This window comes from Protomyctophum parallelum (genome assembly GCF_964188405.1).
Source record: "Protomyctophum parallelum genome assembly, chromosome: 18".
Taxonomy (NCBI): domain Eukaryota; kingdom Metazoa; phylum Chordata; class Actinopteri; order Myctophiformes; family Myctophidae; genus Protomyctophum; species Protomyctophum parallelum.
In genome coordinates this window covers 33,855,782-33,880,132 of record NC_139716.1, presented here as the reverse complement: position 1 = coordinate 33,880,132, position 24,351 = coordinate 33,855,782, and the positions used below count along the sequence as shown (strand labels likewise).

General features: G+C 41.3%; 2 protein-coding genes across 2 annotated transcripts in view; one reads left to right on the top strand and one right to left on the bottom strand.

Moving 5' to 3' along the window:
- The first annotated feature begins 74 nt into the window (after positions 1 to 74).
- On the top strand, positions 75 to 5,344 carry LOC310875346 (type I phosphatidylinositol 4,5-bisphosphate 4-phosphatase-B-like). The gene is made up of 7 exons (XM_083788546.1): positions 75 to 369; positions 2,785 to 2,969; positions 3,301 to 3,407; positions 3,795 to 3,906; positions 4,109 to 4,161; positions 4,293 to 4,383; positions 4,590 to 5,344. Exons 1-7 carry the CDS (start codon positions 261 to 263, stop codon positions 4,731 to 4,733), a joined length of 801 nt encoding a protein of 266 aa, XP_083644672.1. The 5' UTR covers positions 75 to 260; the 3' UTR covers positions 4,734 to 5,344.
- Positions 5,345 to 19,956: 14,612 nt separating this feature from the next.
- Positions 19,957 to 24,351, bottom strand: part of znf638 (zinc finger protein 638) — a 76,018-nt gene continuing 71,623 nt past the window's right edge. Inside the window, exons 30-36 of the mRNA XM_083788610.1 lie at positions 23,864 to 23,963; positions 23,625 to 23,747; positions 23,013 to 23,450; positions 22,670 to 22,744; positions 22,404 to 22,525; positions 21,249 to 21,347; positions 19,957 to 21,212 (exon numbers count right to left, since the gene is read on the bottom strand). Coding sequence (XP_083644736.1) covers positions 21,285 to 21,347; positions 22,404 to 22,525; positions 22,670 to 22,744; positions 23,013 to 23,450; positions 23,625 to 23,747; positions 23,864 to 23,963 — 921 coding nt within the window. The 3' untranslated portion in view covers positions 19,957 to 21,212; positions 21,249 to 21,284. The remainder of the gene's footprint in view (positions 21,213 to 21,248; positions 21,348 to 22,403; positions 22,526 to 22,669; positions 22,745 to 23,012; positions 23,451 to 23,624; positions 23,748 to 23,863; positions 23,964 to 24,351) is intronic.

Below are 24,351 nucleotides of genomic sequence, written 5' to 3'. Positions count from 1 at the left end.
GGCAATGTTTTTGTTTTTTCGCATCCTGCTGGGTGCTTCCGTGTTCAACACTTGGTTCAACACTGACTGGGGTCACGTGAACGTGAAGCAGCAGCAGAGGATCAGTCGCTCGCAAGACTGTCTTGAATTGATCTCTGGGTCAAAGGCATCTATTACAACAACACCGAACTTTACTAACGCTACCCGGGATCGGAGGGCTCCTCGCCCGGCCACGCCGCCGACTGTGTACACCGGAGGAGGTGCCAGGCTGTCCCGGTAACATGGCGGAGGAGGACGGGGAACGCTCCCCGTTGTTGGCGGAGCAACACGACGGCTCGAACGGCTTCTCTCCCGGAGGCAGCTCGTATGGATGTCCGCCCAACCCGCAGGGTGCGTGGACTCACTGAGCTGGGATCAAGTTGTTTTTGTTTACATGCGTTTGTTTAGTGGCTGTGGGGCTCTCAAACATGTTTTGTGTCAAGCCAAGGACCGCGATCCATCCATCATTTGAAAAGATTTTGTGCCAGGGACTCCCGGGCCATAATAATATGATTCTGTCAACATGTTTGACGTATTAAGAAAACAGCTGTAGATTACAGTGAGCTTGTACATCTGCTATTTTTGAATAGCCGAAAAAATAAAATGAAGCTTTGGGATTTGCAATGTTAATCATTTTGCTGGGGACCTCCTGGAACCCCGTCAATAACACCATTTGGTGTCCCCACTTTGAGAACCATGCAGTTATTAATTATTTTAATGACAGAGGATTGTCTGGGACCTGGAAACCACCTTAGGTTGCTTAAAATGTTTTTTTGAAAGCTGGACATTCCTCACGAGGAGATGGTAAAGAAAAACTAACTCTGGTCCATAGCTGTTTTCTCCATGGCTCCATATAAGAGCTATGGACCAGAGCTAAAGAAAAACATTAATGGAGGTCTTTAATGCAAATGTAGCTCGGATACAAACATTGCCATTTGCCAACGTAAACTACCCCCTTACAGCCAACAAATACAGAGCACATGCTGTCATAAATAATATTTTGTCTAATGTTTTGGCCTTCTATCAAGAGCTGATCAGTCACCTCACCTGTCTGGCGAGTAGGGATGGTCAGGTTATTTTGAGGCCGATCCCGATCACTGATTGTTTTTCTCATGATCGGCCGATACCATACCAATCTTGTGCGTAAGAGGCAAATTATATATATATTATTATTATTATTATTATTATTATTATATATATTATATTATATTTCCAAAATTATTATAATTATGTCACAAAAGTGCAAAATTATATTACACCTGATTGACATTTATACCACTTAAATAGTGTAAAAGATCGGTTTCTCTAGATAGGGTAAATTGCCGATCACATATAGGGTAAATTGCAGATCACATATAGGGTAAATTGCAGATCACATATAGGGTAAATTGCCGATCACATATAGGGTAAATTGCAGATCACATATAGGGTAAATTGCAGATCACATGTAGGGTAAATTGCAGATCACATATAGGGTAAATTGCAGATCACATATAGGGTAAATTGCCGATCACATATAGGGTAAATTGCCGATCACCGGTCGGATTGAATATCGGCCGATCTCTGATCGGTGGCCGATTATCGGAGCATCTCTACTGGCGAGGCTACCATATCACTTCTGTTGGGCCTTTACCCCACAGAATAGTATGTGGACACTGGGCCCCTTTACCTGGCTGGAAAACTCGCAAAAACATGTTTACCCAGAAATACTGGAAATGTATGAATGCTACTGCTAGTTACACAGGGTAACACATGTGCGTGATCACACGCAAAAGCAGATATCTAACATCTAACATTAGTTTTCTAGGTAAAATATTGTGATTTATTCACCTAAATGACTGTATAGGTAATGTAGCAGCAGTAGGGATGTATTGTATTTGTCTAGTCTACTCTAGTCACACACACAACTTATTTTACGTCCTAACTATTACTCAAAGTATATAACCATATATTTCACTGTATAGTTTATGAATTTAACACATTGATAACGTTCCCTGTTTGACACAGCCAGTGTGAAGGCAAATGCAGTAAATTAAAAATTCTCCACCCATTCTACCAAGTCTACCGAAGTAGAGGTGAGAATGCGACCTTTGTCACTTTGGTGCACATTCTGACCTGAGATCACCTCCAATAAACGAATTACCAGCGACAGGTACTGCAGATCAATATTTGATTGATTGCCAGTAAGGAATCTGGCTAATCCCGGCCGGGACAGTAACTTAATATGCTAAACTCAATGTCCTCCATGTTTCCTCAATGTTTTGTAGCAGTGCAGGTATGAACACAACCTCACCCTGTCTTTGTTTAGACTGACCTCCTCTCTTTTCTTCTTTAATGCATTTCATGCACATTTTTATTTTTAACACAACAAAAAATGGCACATCTAGCTTGTAGATCAGCTATAGGAAGTAAGTATATAGGGCTGCCTTAAATGGTTAAACTATGCTAAGTTCTTTCACAACACCAAATACGTGGTGTGATACTAGTCGGACAACACGGTTGTATGTCTACGTTAATGCAGTGTCACACTGTCACATTTGTCCTTTTATGCTGTTATGAAGTACCTTTTGGTATTATCTGTCGATTAATAGATTGATAGATGGAACCAGATGTAAAAAATAATTTCAGTTTTTCGTTTCCCTTCAATTATTTTTGTCTTACATGCTGCACCATCACTGAACCTGTCTTTCTCCTTTTCTTTTGTTGCTGGGGGTCTCTCTCTCTCTCTGTTGTCCCCTGTAATAAAAGTATTGTCTCCGTCTCTAGGCATCGTCCCGTTCCCCAGTTCGGGGTTGGTCCCTGGGGAGGCCCCACCCCCGTACTCCCCCCAGGGGAGTCCGGACAGTAGCAGTGCCCCGGTCATCAGCTGCAGGGTCTGTCAGAGGTCCATATCGGTGGAGGGGAAGACCCACCAGCACGTGGTCAAATGTAGCGCCTGCAACGAAGCCACGGTGAGCAGGAGATGTGATATAACGTCCTGCTGTGCGTCTCAAAGACAAACACAATGCACACACACACACATTCTGCAGTGTAAGAGCACTAGCGTTATGAATGATCAGCATAAAATTAATTACAGTAATTGAATAATGTAAAGACTTTATTTGTGATGGTGTCATTTACAACTTAGACGAAAATATATTTTTTGTTTCCATATTATAAAATGAAAGGTTTAGTTTTTGACTGATGGATAAAGCATTCGGATCCCAAACTGAGAAAATAATCTATACGCCAACAAATCCTCTCTCTCTCTCTCTCTCTCTCTCTGTGTGTGCACATGCATAGCCGATAAAGAACGCTCCAGCAGGGAAGAAGTATGTGCGCTGTCCCTGTAACTGTCTACTGATCTGCAAGGTCACCTCACAACGCATTGCATGTCCTCGACCATACTGGTAAGAGAGGGGGAGGGAGCAGAAAGAGAGGCACAGATAATTCAGTTATTATTCTTATTCTAACTACTCGTAAATGAATATCCTAGTTGATGAGCGTCACACAAAAGCATCAAAAGTAGCAGACTTGCAAGCTCAAGCTTGTCGATTTGCTACTTTTGCATTTGAATCCTGAAAAGTAACAGTTTTGGACATATGAGGTTTACATCTGGCAAGAGACAAAGTGACCTTCAACATGAACACAAAACATACAACTCACACACAGACATCAGTCACCACTCTATCCACGATCTAAGGGAATGGAAGAAAGACGAGAGAAAGAGAGAAGTTGAGAGGAAATCAACATTTTGCCAGACCCGACCTCTGTGTACTGTGTGTCTCGTCTCGTAGCAAACGCGTCATCAACCTGGGACCAGTTCACATAGGGAGAGAAAGCCCTGAGCCACAACACCAACCTGTTGGAATCAGGGTCCTCTGTGGTCACTGCTCCAATACATTCCTGGTATAAAACAAACAAACACACACACACACACACACAAATTTGAATTCAGAACATGCACTGTGCCACTGTAAATTGCTAACGTAATCTCATGTAATCACTGATAGTTAAATTAAGATTATTCTCTGTCTACATTACAACACTGGGTGTGTGTATCCATTCCATGTTAATCTGATGGCATGCTCTTTTTCTGCATTCACCTTAGTGGACAGAGTTCTCGGACCGAACCCTAGCAAGGTGTCCGCACTGCCGCAAAGTGTGAGTATGTGTGTCTGTGAGGGAGAGGGGGGGGGGGGTTGTTGAATGTGGGAGAGAGAAAGCTGAACAGTGGTAGTATTCACACGTTAAAAAGGCAACTCACGTCCTGTTTTTTTTTTAATTATTTCTAGCTCTTCCATTGGTCGGCGGTACCCCAGGAGAAGGAGCTTGCTGTGCTTCCTGCTATTCGTTGTCGTCGCTGCCTCTACTGCAGGACTCATGGTATGTGTATGTGTGTCTGTGTGTGTGTGTGTGTACGTGTGTATACTGTCTACGCCTATGATTGTATGTCTTTCTGCGTCTCTTTCTTCCCATTCGTCTCGCTGTGCATGTGGTGGTTCATAACCGTTGATATCTCAGCCTGTGTAGCTTTTGTTTCACCATATCGTGTCTGTGTGTGTGTGTCTGTCTCTCTCTCTCTCTCTCAGGCTGGTACATGGAGACCCGCCCAGCAGTCCAAAGGAATCTACGTCTCCTGGGTGTTACTGGTCATACTGTCTCTGTTTGCACTGGCCAGGGCCCTCTACTGGACCTGTCTGAAGATCAGTGACCCCATATCCAACATCACATAGAGAAATGCTTCCCAACGTGACCCCCCCCAGGGGTGCTTGAGTTGAGGGGGATCCCAGCTTTTAAATTATTGATATTTAGGGACCAAATGGACCCTTACAGGTCTGTTACTTCGAGAGTGTACAAATGCAGTTCCCTGTGCGCACTCTTGGTTAAATGACAAATTAGGATTGGGGGTCCCAGAGATTTTAAACAAAAGTATCAAATGGGGGGTCTCTGGACTAATGCATATGAAACTGGGGGTCCTTGAAATGTATAAGGTTTATTATTACTGACATTGGGATAGGAAGGAAAAACGAACAAGAGAGAGGAGGAAGATGGAGCAGAAGGGAAGGTGAGGGATTGATGTGGAATGGGAGTAGACTCAAGAAAGGAAAGGAGAGGTGTGTGTGTGTGGGGGGGGGAGTGATGAGAGACGTTGGAGAAGAGAATAACTATGTTAACTTCATTCAAAGTGAAGCCCTGGGCCTACTATAGGCTGATTTTGTAGTTTGTTTTCCAGTACATAGTACATGTTAAAGGTGCCGGAAGTGATACTAGTGTTAAATTGCTCTATGTTCTGATAGTAATCACTGCTATATTGTGTGTTTGTTCAGTAACGGGCATCTCTAAAGCTCTTTAGTACAACAGAAAATACATTTTCTGCTCAGGATACCAATATTATCCAATCAGAATGCATACAGGATGCATAATAAACAAGTGAAACTGGAAGTGAGTACACTACGAACTAACTGGAACAACTTAAAATACAACTTAAAATACACCAGAGAATTCACACATGAGACGGAGAGACCTCTCTTACTGAACAAACACTCAGCAATTATTACTATCAGAACCCAGAGCTTTAATGTTTTAAAATAAATGTTTTGTTTGAACCAAAATATCACTTGCACTGCTCTTCTAAAAACTACAGAATGGTAAAAACATTGCCGAGCTTATAGTACACTGTGATTTAAGCAACACAGCTGCAATAGCACCGTGCCCATTAGTTGACCTACTGTCAAGTAGGTCAACTTACTTGACCTACTGTCAACCTTCTGCACTTTTTAAACTGTAGAGGAATTTGAACAAACTACAAAATGGACTCAGGGTTTCATACCCCAATAACAAACTGAGCAGCTATGAGAAGACAGAATGAAACTGGGTAGGTCGCGCTTCTTACAGAATACAGAATCTAAACCGTGGCCCTGACCTCTCACCTAACCCCGTGGCTCGATAACTGGTGAACACATGTTCCTCTTTTGTTTTCTATGTCACTTTAAATTGCCGCGGGTCCGAGTTTAGTTCCAAGATTAGTTCTAACCTAGGTAAATCTTACATCAAGTGTATGCTTTAATTTATTCTAATACATAGATCTTTCAAGGGGCATGCGATATGATTTAAAACACACGCTTGAAGACAGTTACCTTTTTTTACCAGTGTACAAAATGATTGATAACATTAAAACATTTTATAGCTTTTTAACTATTGGCAGGAACATTAAGTACTATTTTGAGTAATGTCGGACTCAATCTTCTCATAGAAAGATGAGATAGTACAAGTAGTAGTACAAGGTTTCTACCAGACAGTGGTGATATAGTATAATAGGATTCACCCATTTCTACTACTATAAATACTACTTTTACTAGTATTACTGCTACTAATTTAGTACCACCACTAACACTACTGGTACTTTTTTTTTAATCCACTCACCACCTCTCGTTCTTCCTGCCCTCCACTCTTATTCATTTTTGTATTATTCTTACTCCACCCACCTTATTTTTGAGTGGTGCAGCCACTCCAATGCACAGCAATGTGTGTCCCTGACTGGCTGGGTCTGTCTGAGCACGGAACTAGCGTTATAGCGTATGTTGACCACCAAGTGTCACTGTTGCGCAGCCTAACACGCTCGCACACAAACACATGCCAGGGAGGAGGGCTTGTACAGAACAGTACTACAGCACGAGTACAGTACAGCACCACTCGGTTCAGACAGGTCAGATTTTTTAAATTGGGAGTCCTTCGTCCGTCTGTCTCTTCTTCCCATTTTTCACACTTTTTTCCATCTATCCTCCTTTCTTTCATTGAGCTCAACTATACTTCCGAATTAAACAGGAAGTACTCTGGCGGGTTAAAATGATAATCATGTAACCACTTAAACCCTAAAACAGACCTGAGTTGCAACTGTACTTGGATCGCTTTCCACCCATATGCACCACATTTCTATGCCAAAAATAGCCGTTCAACGTGTCCCCACGTGTTGAGAGATACTGCTATTTTTGAGTATGCATGCTGGTTCAAGTGGTTGACAATTTGTTTTTCGTTTTCCAATAATGCTTCTTATGGTGGTTCCTGGTCTTTACTCAAGTCAGATGACACTGAAAGTCCATGCATGCAGGTGAGGTTCCTTTGCGGAAAGAAAAAAAGCTTTTATATGAATGGACATGAGGGCTGAGTGCTTTGGTGTTGGGATTTTATTTTTCAATTGTTTTGACATGTTAGGAATGTTGGGAACTATTTCATTTGAATCCCTAAAGGGAACTAGGGACAAATCTCTTGTATTTGATTTTCTCTTTCTTTCAATTAGTTAAACAGGCAGTGTGCCATTTGCATTGTCACAAACATCAAATAGAAATACTTGCATTATGTTGTGGTGGGCATCATTGTAATTCCTTGTGTATTAACTGTATGGAGAATTGTATCATATTGTACAGAATTATATTAACTTTGTCTCCCTCTAGTGGTTGATCAGTGTAAGTACTAGCTGACTGAAATACAATACAATGTTGCACTACTAGTCCAATGTACTACTGTAATACTGAACGTGTTGGTTTTTGTATATTGTGAAATTAAATGATACTTTTAGCAAGCTCCCAGAAGTTAGATGTGTTTGTAGTTCTTCCACTGACTACTACTATATTCCTTGGTTCATTAATTATCTTAATATATGAAATCTAATCATTACCTTTGACCTTTTAAGCACTGAAACCGTATACTAGACCGGAGTCCCACAGGGCTCGATTCTGTCTTCACTATAAATAGCTTTGGTGAAAATAGCAGATCGACAAGTCCACATCTGCTATTTTTATCTGATGTTTGCCCCCAGAATAGGGACACTAGGGTACAAGTATTATATTTATTGGTTAAAACGAAGTAGTAGTATAGTAATCATTGCTATAGTGTTTGTTCAGTAACAGCTAGGGTCTCTCCAGCTCTTGCATTTTCAGGTGCGTGGTCAATTTCAGCCAGTCAAGAAGAGTAGGCCTACCACCTAATTATCGGTTTCAATTTGAGTGTTCCAGTTCAAATCTAGGTTAATTATCCCCACCAGGAGGCCGGAGGATTATATTTTCCCTCAGTGCAGATTTTGTATATGAAATACTTGCCATAGTGGTTTCAACTGTATAATTGATTGACAGAGTCCCATGGTGGGAGTTCTGCTCTGGTTTTGGTGAATTTTACTGTAAATATAGTTCCGGTCATTTTGTGGAGGGCACTGCATGGGGCCACGCATTAAAAGTAAATTAATCCACAAAACTAGCGTAATTTGTATTGTTGACCTATTTCTAAAATATTAGCAGCCTGGTATTCCTAAAGTAACCTATGTAAATTATGCTTAAACGATTAAACCTAACCTTAACCTCAGTAAAACTATGCCTAAACATAACCATATACCTAAATTTAACCCCAGTAAAACTATGCCTAAACTTATTTCTAACCTTATTCTCAGTAAAATAAATAATACAGGAACCGCGGCACCGAGTGGTCGGCAGAAAAGAATCGAGGGGCGAGATGGTTTAGGGGCAACCATACCTGATAGAGGTGCATGCATAGTCAAAGAAACCTTATATGTACCTTGATGTAGTGGAGTAGATGTAAAATAATTGAAAATGGCAAATATTCCAGACAGTAAAGTAAAAGTACCTATAGGCTATACACTTACATAAATACAGTACTTGAGTAAATGTTCTTATAGTTACTTTCCACCAATGGAAATGTTCTGACCCGAGATCAGATTCTAAAAATGTCTTCTACACCCGACAGTTTTCTGAAAAAGCTGTTTCTATGTCAGTCGTTCTTCGATTTTAGAAAAAATAGCAGACCTACAAACTGGCGCGCTATGAGCTTGTAGATCTGCTATTTTTCAATAGCTAAAGCATAGCATAATGCTAACACCAAAAGGGGTTCCCGCCCAAAATGGGTTAATATAGGGAAGACCCCTATAATTTAAAGATAACATATTCAACAGTGAACACACTAAAATTGGGATTTTCTTTTTGTTTTCGCTATAGCAATGTTTTTTCATAAAACTCTTAGGATTCAGAACAGTGGTTCTAATCTAAGGGGAAATACTCCAGTAAAGTTAAAAAAAACAAAAAAACATTGTATTTAAAATTTAAGTATAGTACAGTAAATTTGACTTAAACCCTAACCCTATTCCGAGGGGAACATTAGCACAAATAGCTGATCTACAAGCTCACAACACCTTGCAGTTAGGTGTTTTGAGCTTGTAGATCAGCTATTATGGAGCAGAGGATTGGTGTAGAGGTAAACAAAAAAGTAAAATACATTTTACAATAGATTTAGTTTTCAATATTTTTGACCTCTTCTACCATTATAATTGTATCCCTTTTAGAATACACCATACAACCATTCCAGAGAGTGAGGGAGACAAACTATAGCTTACAAAATATATTGTAGGGTACAATAGTAGTGTTTTATTTTATTTATTTATTTTTGTTGTCATTTGTCTTCCATTATTGACCTGTATCCTTCTTTTCTCATTTTGTACTTGCAGTAGTGGTTAGACAATTTGTAATTTGTAATTTGGTACAGTCAATGAAGGGCATCTTCATTCCCTGTGTATGAGCCACAGCCAGCCAGGGGCCTCATTCAGGTTCTCCAAGGGTCTCCAGATTCCTACGGCACTCTGGATCAGTCACAATTACAGAAGTCTCCAGTTAGAAACGTCACCTCGTCACCACAGTACTTATCGTACCATGTAAGCAGATGTTGAAAGTCGCAATTCAAACCTGAAATAAAACAAAAATAAATCAGTCTTAAATATAAAGTAAAATATTTAACCTACTAAAACCGGGAAAGTATGATATATATATATATATATATATATGAGGATACGTCCCAGGTGCATCCATGCGATGTTTTTTAGTTCTTCTATTTATAGTGACTCATAGGAATAGACTATCTGACAATCAGCTATAGTCTGGTGACCACCGGAGAGATGGGTGACAGCCGGAATGTAGACGGCACCCGGGTGAGCACTGAGCAGTATGGGTTAGCGGTTAGCGCCCCAGCCTGTGTCCTCCGTGAGGAGGAAGCCCAACAGGCCTTTGGGAGGGCAGCAAGCGGAACCGCAGCACCATGACCCTGCGGGAACCATTGCCCACCACTCCTGAATGAACTGTCTGGTGCTAGGACTCTGGTGCAACGCACAGGTCCTCGCTCTACTCCTGGTGAGAGCAGGAGTGGACCTAGTGAGACGTAGGAGGGGCCCGGCCAGGAGACAACCCACAGAGCCTAGTCCCTCCATGTGCCAGAAGTGTACCTCCCAGCCCTGGCAGAGTAGTTCTGGAGTAGTTCCAACGGATTGTGCCCCCCTGGTTTTTCCCTAGTGGGACTGATTGAGGGTTGCTACTGGGACGTAAGTCGGGACTTGGATCACTCCCGGCTGGGTCACCTGAGTGAAGGGTATGATGTTGAGAGACCCGAAACCCCGTTGACCTCAGGATACATCACTGAGGATACGTCCCAGGTGCATCCATGCAATGTTTTTTAGTTATATACATTGGTGATGGGAGATGAATCGGCAAACACATCGGTATCGGCCGATTTTTTGTTGTTTTTAGATTAATCAGCATCGGTTCGATTAATCAATAAGACCAATTAATTAATCGGTCCGATTAATCGGTCTGTCTTTACAGATAAACAAGCCCAAAGTAACAGCTTGAACAGATCTACAAGCTCACAATATTAAATATATAGGTATTTAAGTTAAATCTGACTTGCCTAAGCCTGCAGTGCAGACACCCTGTTACATGTATTTTTCAGAATGGACAAAACCGGTTATCAGCCATAACAGCAATTAATTATATCGGATATCGACATCGGCCAAAATGTCTCATCGGCACATCCCCAATATATAGGCACGCGCGCGCGCGCACGCACGCACGCACGCACGCACGCACGCACGCACACACACACACACACACACACACACACACACACACACACACACACACACACACACACACACACACACACACACACACACACACACACACACACACACACACACACACACACACACACACACACACACACACACACACACACACACACACACACACACACACACACACACACACACACACACACACACACACACACACACACACACACACACACACACACACACACACACACACACACACACACACACACACACACACACACACACACACACACACACACACACACACACACACACACACACACACACACACACACACACACACACACACACACCCCACACACACACACACACACACACACACACACACACACACACACACACACACACACACACACACACACACACACACACACACACACACACACACACACACACACACACACACACACACACACACACACACACACACACACACACACACACACACACACACACACACACACACACACACACACACACACACACGTATGTATATATATATATATAGTGGAAAAGTTCATTTTCTTCCATAATATAATTCAAAAAGTGAAACTTAGATTCATTGCACATAAAGTTAAATGTTTTGAACCTATTTTGTTGCCTTTTTTACTTCAATCAAGATGATTATGGCATAGGCCTGCCCTACAGCAAAATCTTATCTCAAAATATTAGAATATTTTATGAGACCATTAAAAAAACATTTATAATACAGAAATGTCGACCATCTGAAAGTATGTTACTTTATGCACTCAATATGTGGTCTGGGCTACTTTTAAACAAATGATTTCATCAATGGGGCGCGGAATCGAGGTGATAAGCCTGTGGCACTGTTGAGGTGTTATGGAAGCCCAAATTTGCTTTGATAGCAGCTTTAAACTCATTTGTATTGTTGAATCTACTGTTTCACACCTTCCTCTTGACAACCTAGATTATCTGTGGGGTTCAGGTCAGGGCCAATTGTCTGGTCAGTTAAGCACAGTAATACCATGGTCAGTACTGTACACAAATTACTAGTAGTTTTGAAACTGTTGGCAGGTGCCAAACCGAGCTGTCCGGAAAGGAAAATCAGCATCTCCATAAAGCTTGTCAACATGCTGAAGCACAAAGTGCTCTAAAATATGATAGATGGCATGTGTTGACTTCAGTGTGAAGTTTTCACTGTCAGTGAAACAGTTTTCACTGTCAGTGTCATGGCCCCAAATCATCACTGTGTTTAATCAATTCCAGAGTCAACACAACCAGTGGTTTTCAACCGGTGGGCCGGAACCACCAGTGGTCCTTGAGGGGGTTCCAGGTGGTCCCCAGCTAAATGATGTGGTAACCAAATGTGGTCTGTGACTCAAATGCTGAATGTTCCTTTCCTTGATAGGAAAAGGGTTGAAAACCACTGATATATTAGGACATTTCACAGCACTGTGTGCTTCCGTATATGTTGACAAGCTTTATGGATATACTGATTTCCTTTTCCAGCAGCATTTGGCAGATGGCACCTGCCCACAGTGCCAAAACTACTAGTAATTGGTGTGTACTTGTACTGCCAACTGGCCTGACCTGAACCCCACAGAGAATGTTTTATTGTCAAGAGGAAGGTGTGAGACACTAAAGATTCAACAATACAAATTAGTTTAAAGCTGCTATCAAAGCATAATTCATCAACAGTGCTACAGGTTTATCATCTCCATGCCATGCCCCATTGATGAAATAATTTGTTTAAAAGTAGCCCAGACCACCACGTATTGAGTGCATAAATTAACATACTTTTTAGAAGGTCGACATTTCTGTATTATAAATGTTTTTTTTGTTGTTATGGCCAGCCATAATTAGAATTTGTGTAGTTCTGTTTGTATTTGGTATTATCTGTTGTTTCTTTGTTCTGAGGTGGAGAGTTGATGAGAGGTGGAGGAGACTTGTGGCAGCACGAGATGGATTACTGGGCTGGAATAAATATATATTCCTTTTTATTCCACTTGTCATTTTATGTTGCTTCCCCTAACCCTAGACTATAGTGGTCTCATAAAATATTATAGGATTTTTTGATTTTCATGAGCTGTATGCCAGAATCAAGATGAAAACAAAAAAAGTTTTAAAATATTTCACTCATGCACAATGCAATCTAGAATATATGAACGTTTCACTTTATGAATTATATGGAAGAAAATTTACTTTTCCCCCGATATTCAAATGTTTTGAGAACAACATGTGTATAGGCACACACACACACACACACACACACACACACACACACACACACACACACACACACACACACACACACACACACTTTCATAAAACTTTCATTTACAGTATGTTATTAATTTATTATTGGGGCCGAACGGTTTGCGGAGCGGTCTTGATATCGGAAGGTCGCTAGTTCGTATCCCCGGACCGGCACGTTAAAATTACCACCGTTGAAGTGCCCTTGAGCAAGGCATTGAACCCCTACCATGAAATGTTCTATGAGCAGGGCCTGGCTGTAAACAAGTTCTTGAGCTTAGTCCAGTTACCCTGGGTAAACATGGTAACTTTGCTTTGCCTAACTAACAAGCTCACAGTGCATCAGTTCATGCTGTGCTGAGAGCTTGGCGTACATGCCTTGAAAGACTGTACATAACTATTCTTACAATAATATAACACTATTTAATTTTAAATAGTGAGGTCACATGAAAAAGGCTGGATACACAGGATGATATCCTCAGCACAGCAGAACTATCAAGTTTAAAGTTGACGTGAGATTCACCTCTTATTCTATGAGCCATGACCACCCTCACGAGTCGTGTCACCATATGCTGCAATTCTGTAATGACACATAAAACGAAACATTTACAATAATATAACACTATTATATTTACAAATAGTCACATGTCAGAACATAAGCATCTATTAAAAAGTTTATGTGAGATGAATTCAACTTTGTTCTGTCTCCAGGCCCAACACTTGTCATTAAGTCACGATGTAATCAGTGACTGTAACTGTAATCAGTTAAGAAAACAAACTGTTTTGGACGTATGAGGTTTCCACCTAGCCCAATATGTATTCTATCGATTCAGACACGATAAAATATCTACGAGAGTCAGGGCTGTATTTTGCGTGTCTTAAGTACCAGGTCTTATTCCCTAACTTGAGTAAACTAAAGACCTGGAGGCGTGATCAATGCTCTTTGGCCACTCAGAATAGCCAAATGGCATTGATCACGCCTCCAGGTCTTTAGTTTAAAATACAGCCCTCAGAGTCTATCTTAGGCTAGCATAGCTCTGGTCCATAGCCAATGCTTCTATGATTCAGATTTCAGAATCATAGAAGCATTGGCTATGGACCAGAGCTAAGGCTAGTAGGCCTATAGTTTACTTTCCACCCAACAGAGATCATAGTGAATATAACAGGTTGAGGTCAAATATCGGAAATTCAAACAATTGGATTGACATTCATTATCTTCTCAGTGAAAACATATATTAAAGTTTATGTTACCGTGAACAACTGTACGCAATTCCTTTATGTCGTCCTGGACGGCTGGACCGGCTTCCTGAGTCCTAGACAAACACAATAGCACCACCAGGTGGAGCAGCAGAGTAACAGCAGCCTTCATCCTAAACTGTCACACTTGCTCCTGAGGTCGATGAGTAAATGTAGCAGACAGGTCAGGATGGTTCAGCCTTTATAGCTCAGCTCAGCACAAGGTCATGAATGTTTAATGTTGTGCACAACTTCTATCAATGTTTGTGGGATACCCATGTGCGTCCTCCAACTGGCTACAGTAATTTTCTGGAAAAACTATACCACGTAATCCATGGCTCCTCAACAGGGGGTCCGGATCCCATAGGGCATAATAGGGGGTCCTGTTTTATTTTTTTATTTTATTTCATCATCATTGGCCTTGGGTCCTATTGTTTAGTCTTACAATGCCATTGGTCATGATATTTGCATATGAAGGCAGAAATTAACACAACTTCAAAATCTCTGGACTCTGGAAAATGTTAACAATGTTTTACCTTTAACCCTGAAGGTATTCCTCACAAAATTAAATGCCTGTAATATTTTTTGTGATCATTAAAATTATCATTAAAAAGTACATTTATTATTGTGAAAGATATCCCCCAAATGTAAATTATTAATTATGATTATTTTAATAATTATTATAAATGTGAATACAATTTGCATAAAACATTTTTTATATATTTTCCTCTGCAAAGTACTAGTAGTACAACGTAATAGTAAGGTTGAAATCTCTTTTTGCAAGTAGAAATATATCCGGGTCTTGCCGGGTTAATGAATTACAACATAATAACAGCAAAGATAATGTATAAGTAAACAAACAAACAAGATTTAATTCACAACACTGCTGATATGAAGCCATAAAATCCATAATGACATAGGCTAAAGCAGCACTACAGTATGTAACTTGTCTCTTCTAGCCCGGATTTGAACAGTTTCCTGAGCTGAAAATCTTACCATTAAGTTGAGTGTCTGCCTGCTTGCTCAAGGGATCAATTGAATTTTGACCTTCAGGTCATTATTTGTGTCAGATCCTGTGTCTAGGTGAGACATATGACCTTTGACTTTGACACAATCTAAATGTCTCTGTGACATTGTATTTTAGGGGGAACGATTTACATACTTGACATACAGTAAATGTAAATGCTACTGTAAAGTAAATGTAATTCAGGGTGTCGTGGATGAAAAAGTTATTTACAGGGGTGCCCTGAGCCAAAAATGTTGCGATTGGTTTAGAGAATTAAGAAGCCCTCGTGTGATCCAAATTTGGGGCAGATGTAGGACGCTGCATTCATGATTTGTGCCATTCCTTTGCTAAACGGGCCCCTGACAATGTTTTGAAGCCAACCTTAGCTAACCAGAATGGAATATTAATTATAAAACATCTGGCTGATGCATCTTGATCACATGATTCTACACTAATCTTGGACACACCTTACCCTTTATCCCTAAACTTATTTGCCATAATTTACTATCTTGAAAAACATTTTAAAAGTTCAAGTAGCCGATCTACATTGACACATTGTGAGCTTGTAGATTAGCTATTTTAAAATGCCTTTCAATATAGTGAAAAATGGAAAATAAGTTTAGGGATAAGAGGCAAGATATACAGTAGCCCTAAATGTGTACGCGTGTTGGCCTTGTGTGGCCCCTGGCTGTCACCATGACCATGATGTTTAGACTCAGTTACAGGATCAATCTAATCATAAGGTCAGAGTACAGTTTGATCTTGTGGTCAGTGATAGTCGACTATACACTGTGTGAACTTGAGACAGTGGGTCGCCAATATGCAGTGGTGGAAAGCAACTAAGTACATTTACTGTACTTAGATATATTTTTGAGGTATTTGTACTTTACTTGAGCATTTCCAATACATCTACTCCACTACATCTCAGAGGCAAATATTGTACTTTTATTCCACAATTATTTGAAAGTTACTAGTTACTTTGTAGATTTGGATTATTATTACAAAACCTATATTATTAACCACTTCAGCCCTGTATACATTTCGGCCATTTGAAAATATAGCCGATCAATAAGCTCACAATGCGTCGCGATGCGATACATTGTGAGCTTGTATATCTGCTATTTTCAAAATATGTTTACATTTGAAAACTTGAAACGGAACATTGTGCACAATGAGTACTTTTCCTTTTGGTACTTTTAAGTACATTTTGATACCAATACTTTTGTACTTTTACTAAAGTTTTATTTGTAACAGAGTATTTCTATATTGCAGTATTGGTACTTTTACTTAAGTAAAACAATTGAGTACTTTTTCAACCACTGCTGATATAGACACGCACACCATGCACGTGTGTGTAGGGCACTGCACATTCCTGAGGGAATCAAAATGATACAAGCCAGTCAGGCTTTGTAGGCTAATAATCATAAATGAGTTGATAAATAATCGTTGATGAGTTATTTGAAATATAAGATCATGAAGAAGTAGTAGTGTATCACATGGGTCTTCAACAGGGACAGGGGCGGCTGCCACGTTTGTGTGAAAGGAACTTTTTATTTTGCCCCCTATATGTGGGGAACATTTGCTGTGTTCTGGGCTTGTAGATCGGCTATTTTCGGCAAAGAGCTTTGGAGTATAGAGGCGAGAGAGATCAGATCAAGTAGCCTACAGAGCCAAAGGTCAAGTTTACAAAGTGTGAGAGGTGTTTAAATGTCTGAAAATACCCATTTTAATAGAATACAATGTGTGAACAAATAAACAAACGTTAATTTGATGATAGTGTTGTCAAACAAGTCTATGAATCTATCTATGAAATCTATGAAGATGTTCAATCTGCAACATACTTTTATACAATATGTAGTGGGGTTCCCTGCTTCATCTCTCTCAGCCAATGAGACCTTGGTCTGAAAAACACAGAAGACCTCTGGTAGTGTATAACTCCCAAGAGGCACCATTAGACCTCCAGCTACAGTAGGTACTGTATAAGACCTTGCTCAAACTACTGAATGAATTATCAGTGTCATGTATTGTAGACATCATGTAGTAGGAGCGTGCATTCCCTGTCTTATGATTATTGTGTGTGTGTTATAAGATTATATAGGAGTGACATTTATCTGCTTGACCTGCAGTACACACACATATTGAATCCCTCTCATCTGCATACAGTAAGCACTTACTACTGATACAACTAGACTCCATGGCCATCCAACACTGACATCTGTGCACAATGATACGAGATGCATGTTGTGTTCCCACTTTCCACCCATTCTATTTTTTAAAGCATGTTTTTCAGGCACTTATCTGAGAGAGATGAAGCAGGGACCTCCACAACATTGAATAAAATTGTGTTGCATTTCATAGTCATATGGCTTCATAAATGTGTTTGACAGCACTGTCATCAGTGTTGTAAACATTTATGATTTGTGTTTATTTTAAACATGGTGAGTGTGTGTGGTAAATGGTGCATTTATATAGCGCCTTTATCCAAGGCGCTTTACAGAGATTGTGCATTACATTCACACACGTTTACATATTGTGCATTACATTCACCCATTCACTCACACATTCGACACTAACTCTGGGGGAGCCCGGGTTCGAACTGGGAACCTTGCGTTTCCCATCCGGTCACTCTACCCCTAAGCCACTGCCGCCCCATACGTGTGTGAATTGATAGAAATAGATGGAAGGGAAGGTCTCTAGATTAGAAGACCAAAGATGCAACTATCCAACACGCTTGTAGAATTTATAGATCAATGTCTACACCAACGACCAGCCCCTACCAGAAGGATGCAGCAGGTTCATCTACGCAGATGACCTAGCCATGACAACGCAGCAGCATACCTTCCCAGAAGTGGAGTCAACCCTGGAACAAGGACTGACAGATATGTCCACATACTATCTGGAAAACCACCTGCGTCCAAACCCCGGGAAGACACAAATCTGCAGCTTCCACCTTAAAAACAAGGAGGCCAAACGGGAGCTCAACGTAATCTGGGACGGAATAACCACCAGCACCCAGTCTACCTGGGAGTGACCTTAGACCGTACCCTCAGCTACAAAGAGCACATCCAGAAGACGAGAGCCAAGGTGTCCACCAGGAACAACCTCCTGCGCCAACTAACCAACTCAAAGTGGGGAGCTCACCCAAGCACGCTGTGCACAACGGCACTAGCCCTGTGCTTTTCCACCGCTGAATATGCCTGCCCTGCATGGTATAAATCAAGTCACGCACGCAAACTAGACCCCATCCTCAACGAGACCTGCAGGATAATGACTGGGTGCATCAAAACAACCCCCACACCCTGCCTCTACGCCCTCTCTGGAATTGCCCCCCCTGACATCCGCAGAGCAGTCACCGCCAAAGCCGAGCGCACAAAGCAGGCCCATGACAACCGGCACTCACTGCACGAACACTCTGCCCCCCAAAAACGGCTCAGGTCCAGAACCAGCTTCCTGGATACCACTGCAGAACTGGAGACCACACCTGTCGACACATCTGTCGCCAGGACCACGGAGTGGCACAACCAGTGGAACAGCATGGGTAGCCAGACAACCCAATGGACAGAGAGAGGCATCACCCCAGAGGAATATCTCGTATCATCATATCAATCATATTAAATACATTTAAACATGGCTCGCAATATCAGTAGAAAATGAATTACAATTTTAGTTATACAATACATTAGCATTTCACTCAAAAGGGAACAGTCAGTTTTCTTAAGAGCAGGAAGTTCTGTACTGTTGCATCATTCCTGAGATTTTTTGTCTGTTCTTGTCTGTTAAATAAGCTAGAAAACAAAAATGGCTTCATCTATGGTTCAGGTCGGTAGGGTCTGATTGAAAAGAGTATTGAGATATTGCCTGTGAATTATCCTTATTATACTGAAAGGCTCTCGTAACTACTTAATAGATAGATGTTGATGTTGATGTTGATGTTGAAAAAAAACCTTTTGATCATTTTATCGTCTACTCAGACACCACAGACAATTTTTAAATTGCTTGATTCTTGATTTAGATTTAGATATTTGACATTAATTTGACATGTCATACAAAATCTGATAGTAAGATAGTTCGGTTAAACCCTGTCCATCAGCACTATATGTTCTGTTGGACTGGAATAAACTAGTTTAAAAATAAATACAAATTTGAAAAATGCACATGATTTATGTACTTGTTTGGGACTGGAAACAAAAGGTTTAGGACTTTACAGTCTTGTCTTGGGACTTTTATTTGTTCCATCTCTGAAATGAATTAACGTTGCCTAGTAGAAACTAAACACGAAGACAAAACAGAGGTGACAACCTCGACTCTTATGACCCTTGCACACGCTTTTCACATGCAACTTTAGTTAATCCGTTTTAACCCTGGTCGAAAGAATTACGTCAGAGCCATGGTCATTTGAGGTGTTAGTTCAAATGATAAGCGTCATAAGTAACTAAGTAATTAAGTCAATGACCATCTCTCCATTCATCCTCACCCCAACACATCTATCCACATTCTTTGCCATCAAACCATCCATAGAAAATAACCCGGAACACAATCATGAACTTAACTTTTATTAATTTCGGTTTACAGTTTATAATGATTAATTAAACAAGGTACATTTTGTTGAACAGAAAACAAGCAGTCATGTTGGACCCCTACAGGGATGCAAATCATGTATCCCACATTGCATATAAGCACATGACACTTGACAAACTATAAGAAAAACAAAAATATCAATCTATCATACGATAACAGAAGAGAGTAAACTGACGAGTTCAGGGAACTCTATTGTTAGGCAACAGTGGCTGGCAAAAACTAAAAAAATCACCAACATCTATAAAAACCTTTATCAGAAAACCAGATTCTTGAAGAGATTGGGACCTCCAAATAAGGACGGAGTACTTGTTCTGGTAGTGCCATCATTTTCCCAGTGTTTGGCCACTGTCTGATGGTAATTTCTAAGCTCATTTATCTACTCACAAAAGCTGTAATTGCAGTTTTCGTTTTTTGTACAAAATTCAATCAGGCGTACGCACTGACCATTCCATTACCACCGAAGCCTGGAGATTACTTTTGAAACCTGGTTTTTCCCATGACAATTTGCGGTATGTCTAGTTGTGCAGTGAAAATACTTGCTTCCTCTATTTGCTATTTATTTGAACATGTTTGCTGCTTTTGAAACACGGTTTTCCTATGATAATGTATGCCTAGTTGTGCAGCAAAAAGTCTCGCTTCCTCTATTTTATTGCACGTGTTTGCCCAAAATTGTAATGCCAGAACGTCAGAAAGTGGTTAATACCGTAATCAGAGAGATCCAGCGAGCGTTCTGGGCGAGACACACTGTACAGACAGTGTATATTATACTGAGACACATGAATTTACTTTACTATTGGTAATACTTTAGGTCGAAATAAATAAAAAGTCTTCTGAAAGAATATATATTCAAAGATTTGTGCCACATTTTCACGATTTTTCTAAAATAGCAGACCTACAAGCTCGTAGCGCGCCACTCGGTGGCACGCTATGAGCTTGTAGATCTGCTATTTTTCAATAGCTAAATAATGCTTAGGTAAAGCACAAAAACGGGTTCCCATCCAGAATGGATGAACGAGGTCAGATAAATAAACAGGATGTATAATACCTGGGCCAATGATAACATCTATGCCATGTCGTCATCATTGCAGATCATGTATTTGAAAACGAGATCCTTCCCTTTGTTTTGGTCTGTTCCTATATTAAATGTTAAAGTGAAATGTGTTGTGAAAATAAACAAATGCAGCCTATTGTGTGAAGACAGCTGCTGACATGTATCTGTGACGCTCAACAGTCTCGTGAGAGACGCTTTACTTCTCTACATCACCAGAATGAAGACCACAGTCAGGCTCAGTCGGAGGCGGAGACTGCAGCACAATGTCCTGGTCCTTCTTGTAACTTCTGGTAATGTTTCTAAAAGGAGAACAAATTAAGAGTCAGGAAAAAGCGTAGATTATAGTGTGTGTGTGTGTGTGTGTGTGTGTGTGTAATTGTACAATATGTCAGAGGGACACTGCAAACTTTTGCATAGGCTATTTCAGCAGTCAATCAAAAAAATAAAATTAAAATAAATTAGGTAAAAATGACATTCATAGAACTGCCTAAGCCTACTGTATTGTAGCGGTTTGTTGGGGCGAGCTTGCGTCGGGGTGCCAGTCTGACAGAAGAGGTAAAATAATAACAGCCCCAACCACCGTACAAGGGATAGATAAATAAATATATCAACCCCTGGAACAAACAGTAGACACACAATAATACCATACAGAATCATAAAGGAAACACGCACACACAGAGGACTTCATTTAAGTGAGCAGTGTATTGTATATTCAACAATGAACCCAAACCCCAAATCAAATAATAAATGTTCAAATGTTTTCTTGAAGACAATGTTCAGTTCCCACGTACGTCACTCACGTGTGAATCAATATGACGCACAAATAATGTTCAGGCACGCAGCACCAGTATCCGACAGTTTCTTGAATGTTCCCCCAAACAAATAAAAGAACAAAACAAAGTCAGTCCGAACGTCAGACAGTCACGGTCAGAGCGCTGTGTATTAAATCCCTTACTGACAGTTGATGAAGGTTAGCGTTTCCTCCTCATACGATCCGGGATGATCCACAGTGTTGTCGGCGACGCCAGCGGGAACCGGGCGTCGGACGAGCAGCCACGCTCCGTCGGGGAAATCACTACACTCACTTCTTTGATGGTGTGGTGTTGACTAGTCCCACTGCGGGCTACAAACTACGCACGGTTTGTCTCTCACAAGCCAGAGGTAGGCTACAAACGGACACGATCAGCGGGCGGCCGAGTTGACAGCTGTCAGTGTCAACAGCTCACTTCCTCAAGCGCGCTCCCGTTCCATTCATTCATTCTCGTAGCGCACGGGCACGTGACGTAGGAGGGCGTTAAAGGCGCAGAGCGCCACAGTATATGTATAGTAGTGCGTGCGTGTTTGTGCGTGCGTACCTCCATATGTTTGTAGTGCTCGTGGGTACTGCAGTGCAGATCCTTGGCTGTGTTTTCATTCTCATAGAAAACACAACACAGGTTACAGAAGAATCCGGTCTTGGGGACGACAAACTCCAACCCTGAAAGAAAACGGGCATGAAACAGGCAGAAAAATAACAGTACTATATGAAACAGGTGAAAGAAAGACAACATGATAGAGATGAAAGAGCGAAAGAAAAAGACTATATGATAGAGAAAGCATAGTGTGTGTGTGTGTGTCTCACCGATGGGGTTGTTGGGTGTAAAGGGAGGTAGTTTGAAGTCAGCAGCAACAGTAGGAGACTGAGATCGATGTTTCTCTATCAGAGAAGGGGTTGGAGAGAGAGAGATCAAACCCCAAGCCATGACAATATTCATGATACAACCCATGTTGGAGTGCCAATTGCTTTAATATAATGTGAGGCAGCCTTGTGTAAAAAATATCAAGGTAAGGCTACTCCACTGTGGTTTCATGTATGGCCATTGGCCAAAGACTGATGTTTATATAGGCTACTGTGTCTAGTTTCATTCTCTAATCAATCACTGATGCAGTTTTAAGTACATTTCTAGGACTAGTACATCATTTACCATAATTATTTTCATCCTCGTAATGCTCCTCTTCGTCGCTCACTTCCTCCAGGCTCGCCCTGGCCCTCGCCTGACGTTCTTCTTCCGTTTTCTCGGTTGTTTTCCGTTCTTCCGTTCGTTGTTTGGAGGACTCTGTGTCGGTGTAGACGGTCGCTGCGTCTCCTTTGGCATGGCCGTCGTCTTCTGCCTCTTTTGCTCTTTCTCCTCCTCCGTCCTTGCCCTGTGGTTCTCCGGCGTCACTCTTCTCTGGCGGCGTGGCGTCCTTTTCGGCGGTTTCGTCCATCTTTCTTTTAGTTCTCACTCTTCTTCTGGGCTGTGGCTCCTGAACTTTGACCAATGAGGAGGCGGAGGCATCGGTGGAGGTGGGAGGTGCTAGTTCGGCGGCGGTTGACGACGACTCTTGTTTCGCACCGCTCCGCGTGTTCCTGCCCTTCACCGCTGTGGAGGGATGAGAGGATGAACGAATGATTGAATTCATGTATGTGTATCCGTTTATTTCTGTGCACCTGTGTGTGTGTGTGTGTGTGTGTGTGTGTGTGTGTATGTATGTGTGTGTGTGTGTGTGTGTGTGTGTGTGTGTGTGTGTGTGTGTGTGTGTGTGTGTGTGTGTACCAGACTGCTTGCTTCCCCTCTTCGTCCTGACTCGTCGTCTCCTGGTCACCATTGCCGGCTCCTCCTCCTCTTCCTCCTCCTCCTCTCCTACCTCGTCTAATGTCACAAAGTTCATCTGTTCATCTGAAGAGATAAGAGGGACAGAGAGAGAGTGTAGGGGGTTGAGGAGAGAGAACCTGAATGAAACCACATCAATGATAGAGGTAATACACATGCAAATACTGTATGCACACACAAACCTGTTTCGTCGTCATTCTTTGGTTCAGCAGCAGCACTGGTGGGATTCTTGGTCTGATCTTCATCTCTGTCCCCTTCATCACCACCTATAGCGACTGGAAGCTAGAGAGAGAGATTTGATTTTTTTAAACAAAACCTTTTTAACCCTAGCATCCCTGTTCTGGGCTTGTCATAATGTGCCCTGTATTGTCCGTCCTGATGAAGGTCTAATGACTGAAACTGCGGGTCCTTTTCTTTGTAGTCTTGCGTGGACAGACTACAGTTGTCTCCCACAATTTTCAAATGCTTCCGTCATACAGTCTGGAGCACGGAAGCTCTGATCATGAGCAATCGATAAATCTAATATAAATCAAAATCATGATCCAAGCATATATAGCTTGTTGCTTAGCAGAAATGGATATATTGTTTAACCCATTCTGACCGGGCACCCATTTTGGTGTTGGCATCATGTTATGCTTTAGCTATTGAAAAATAGCAGATCTACAAGCTC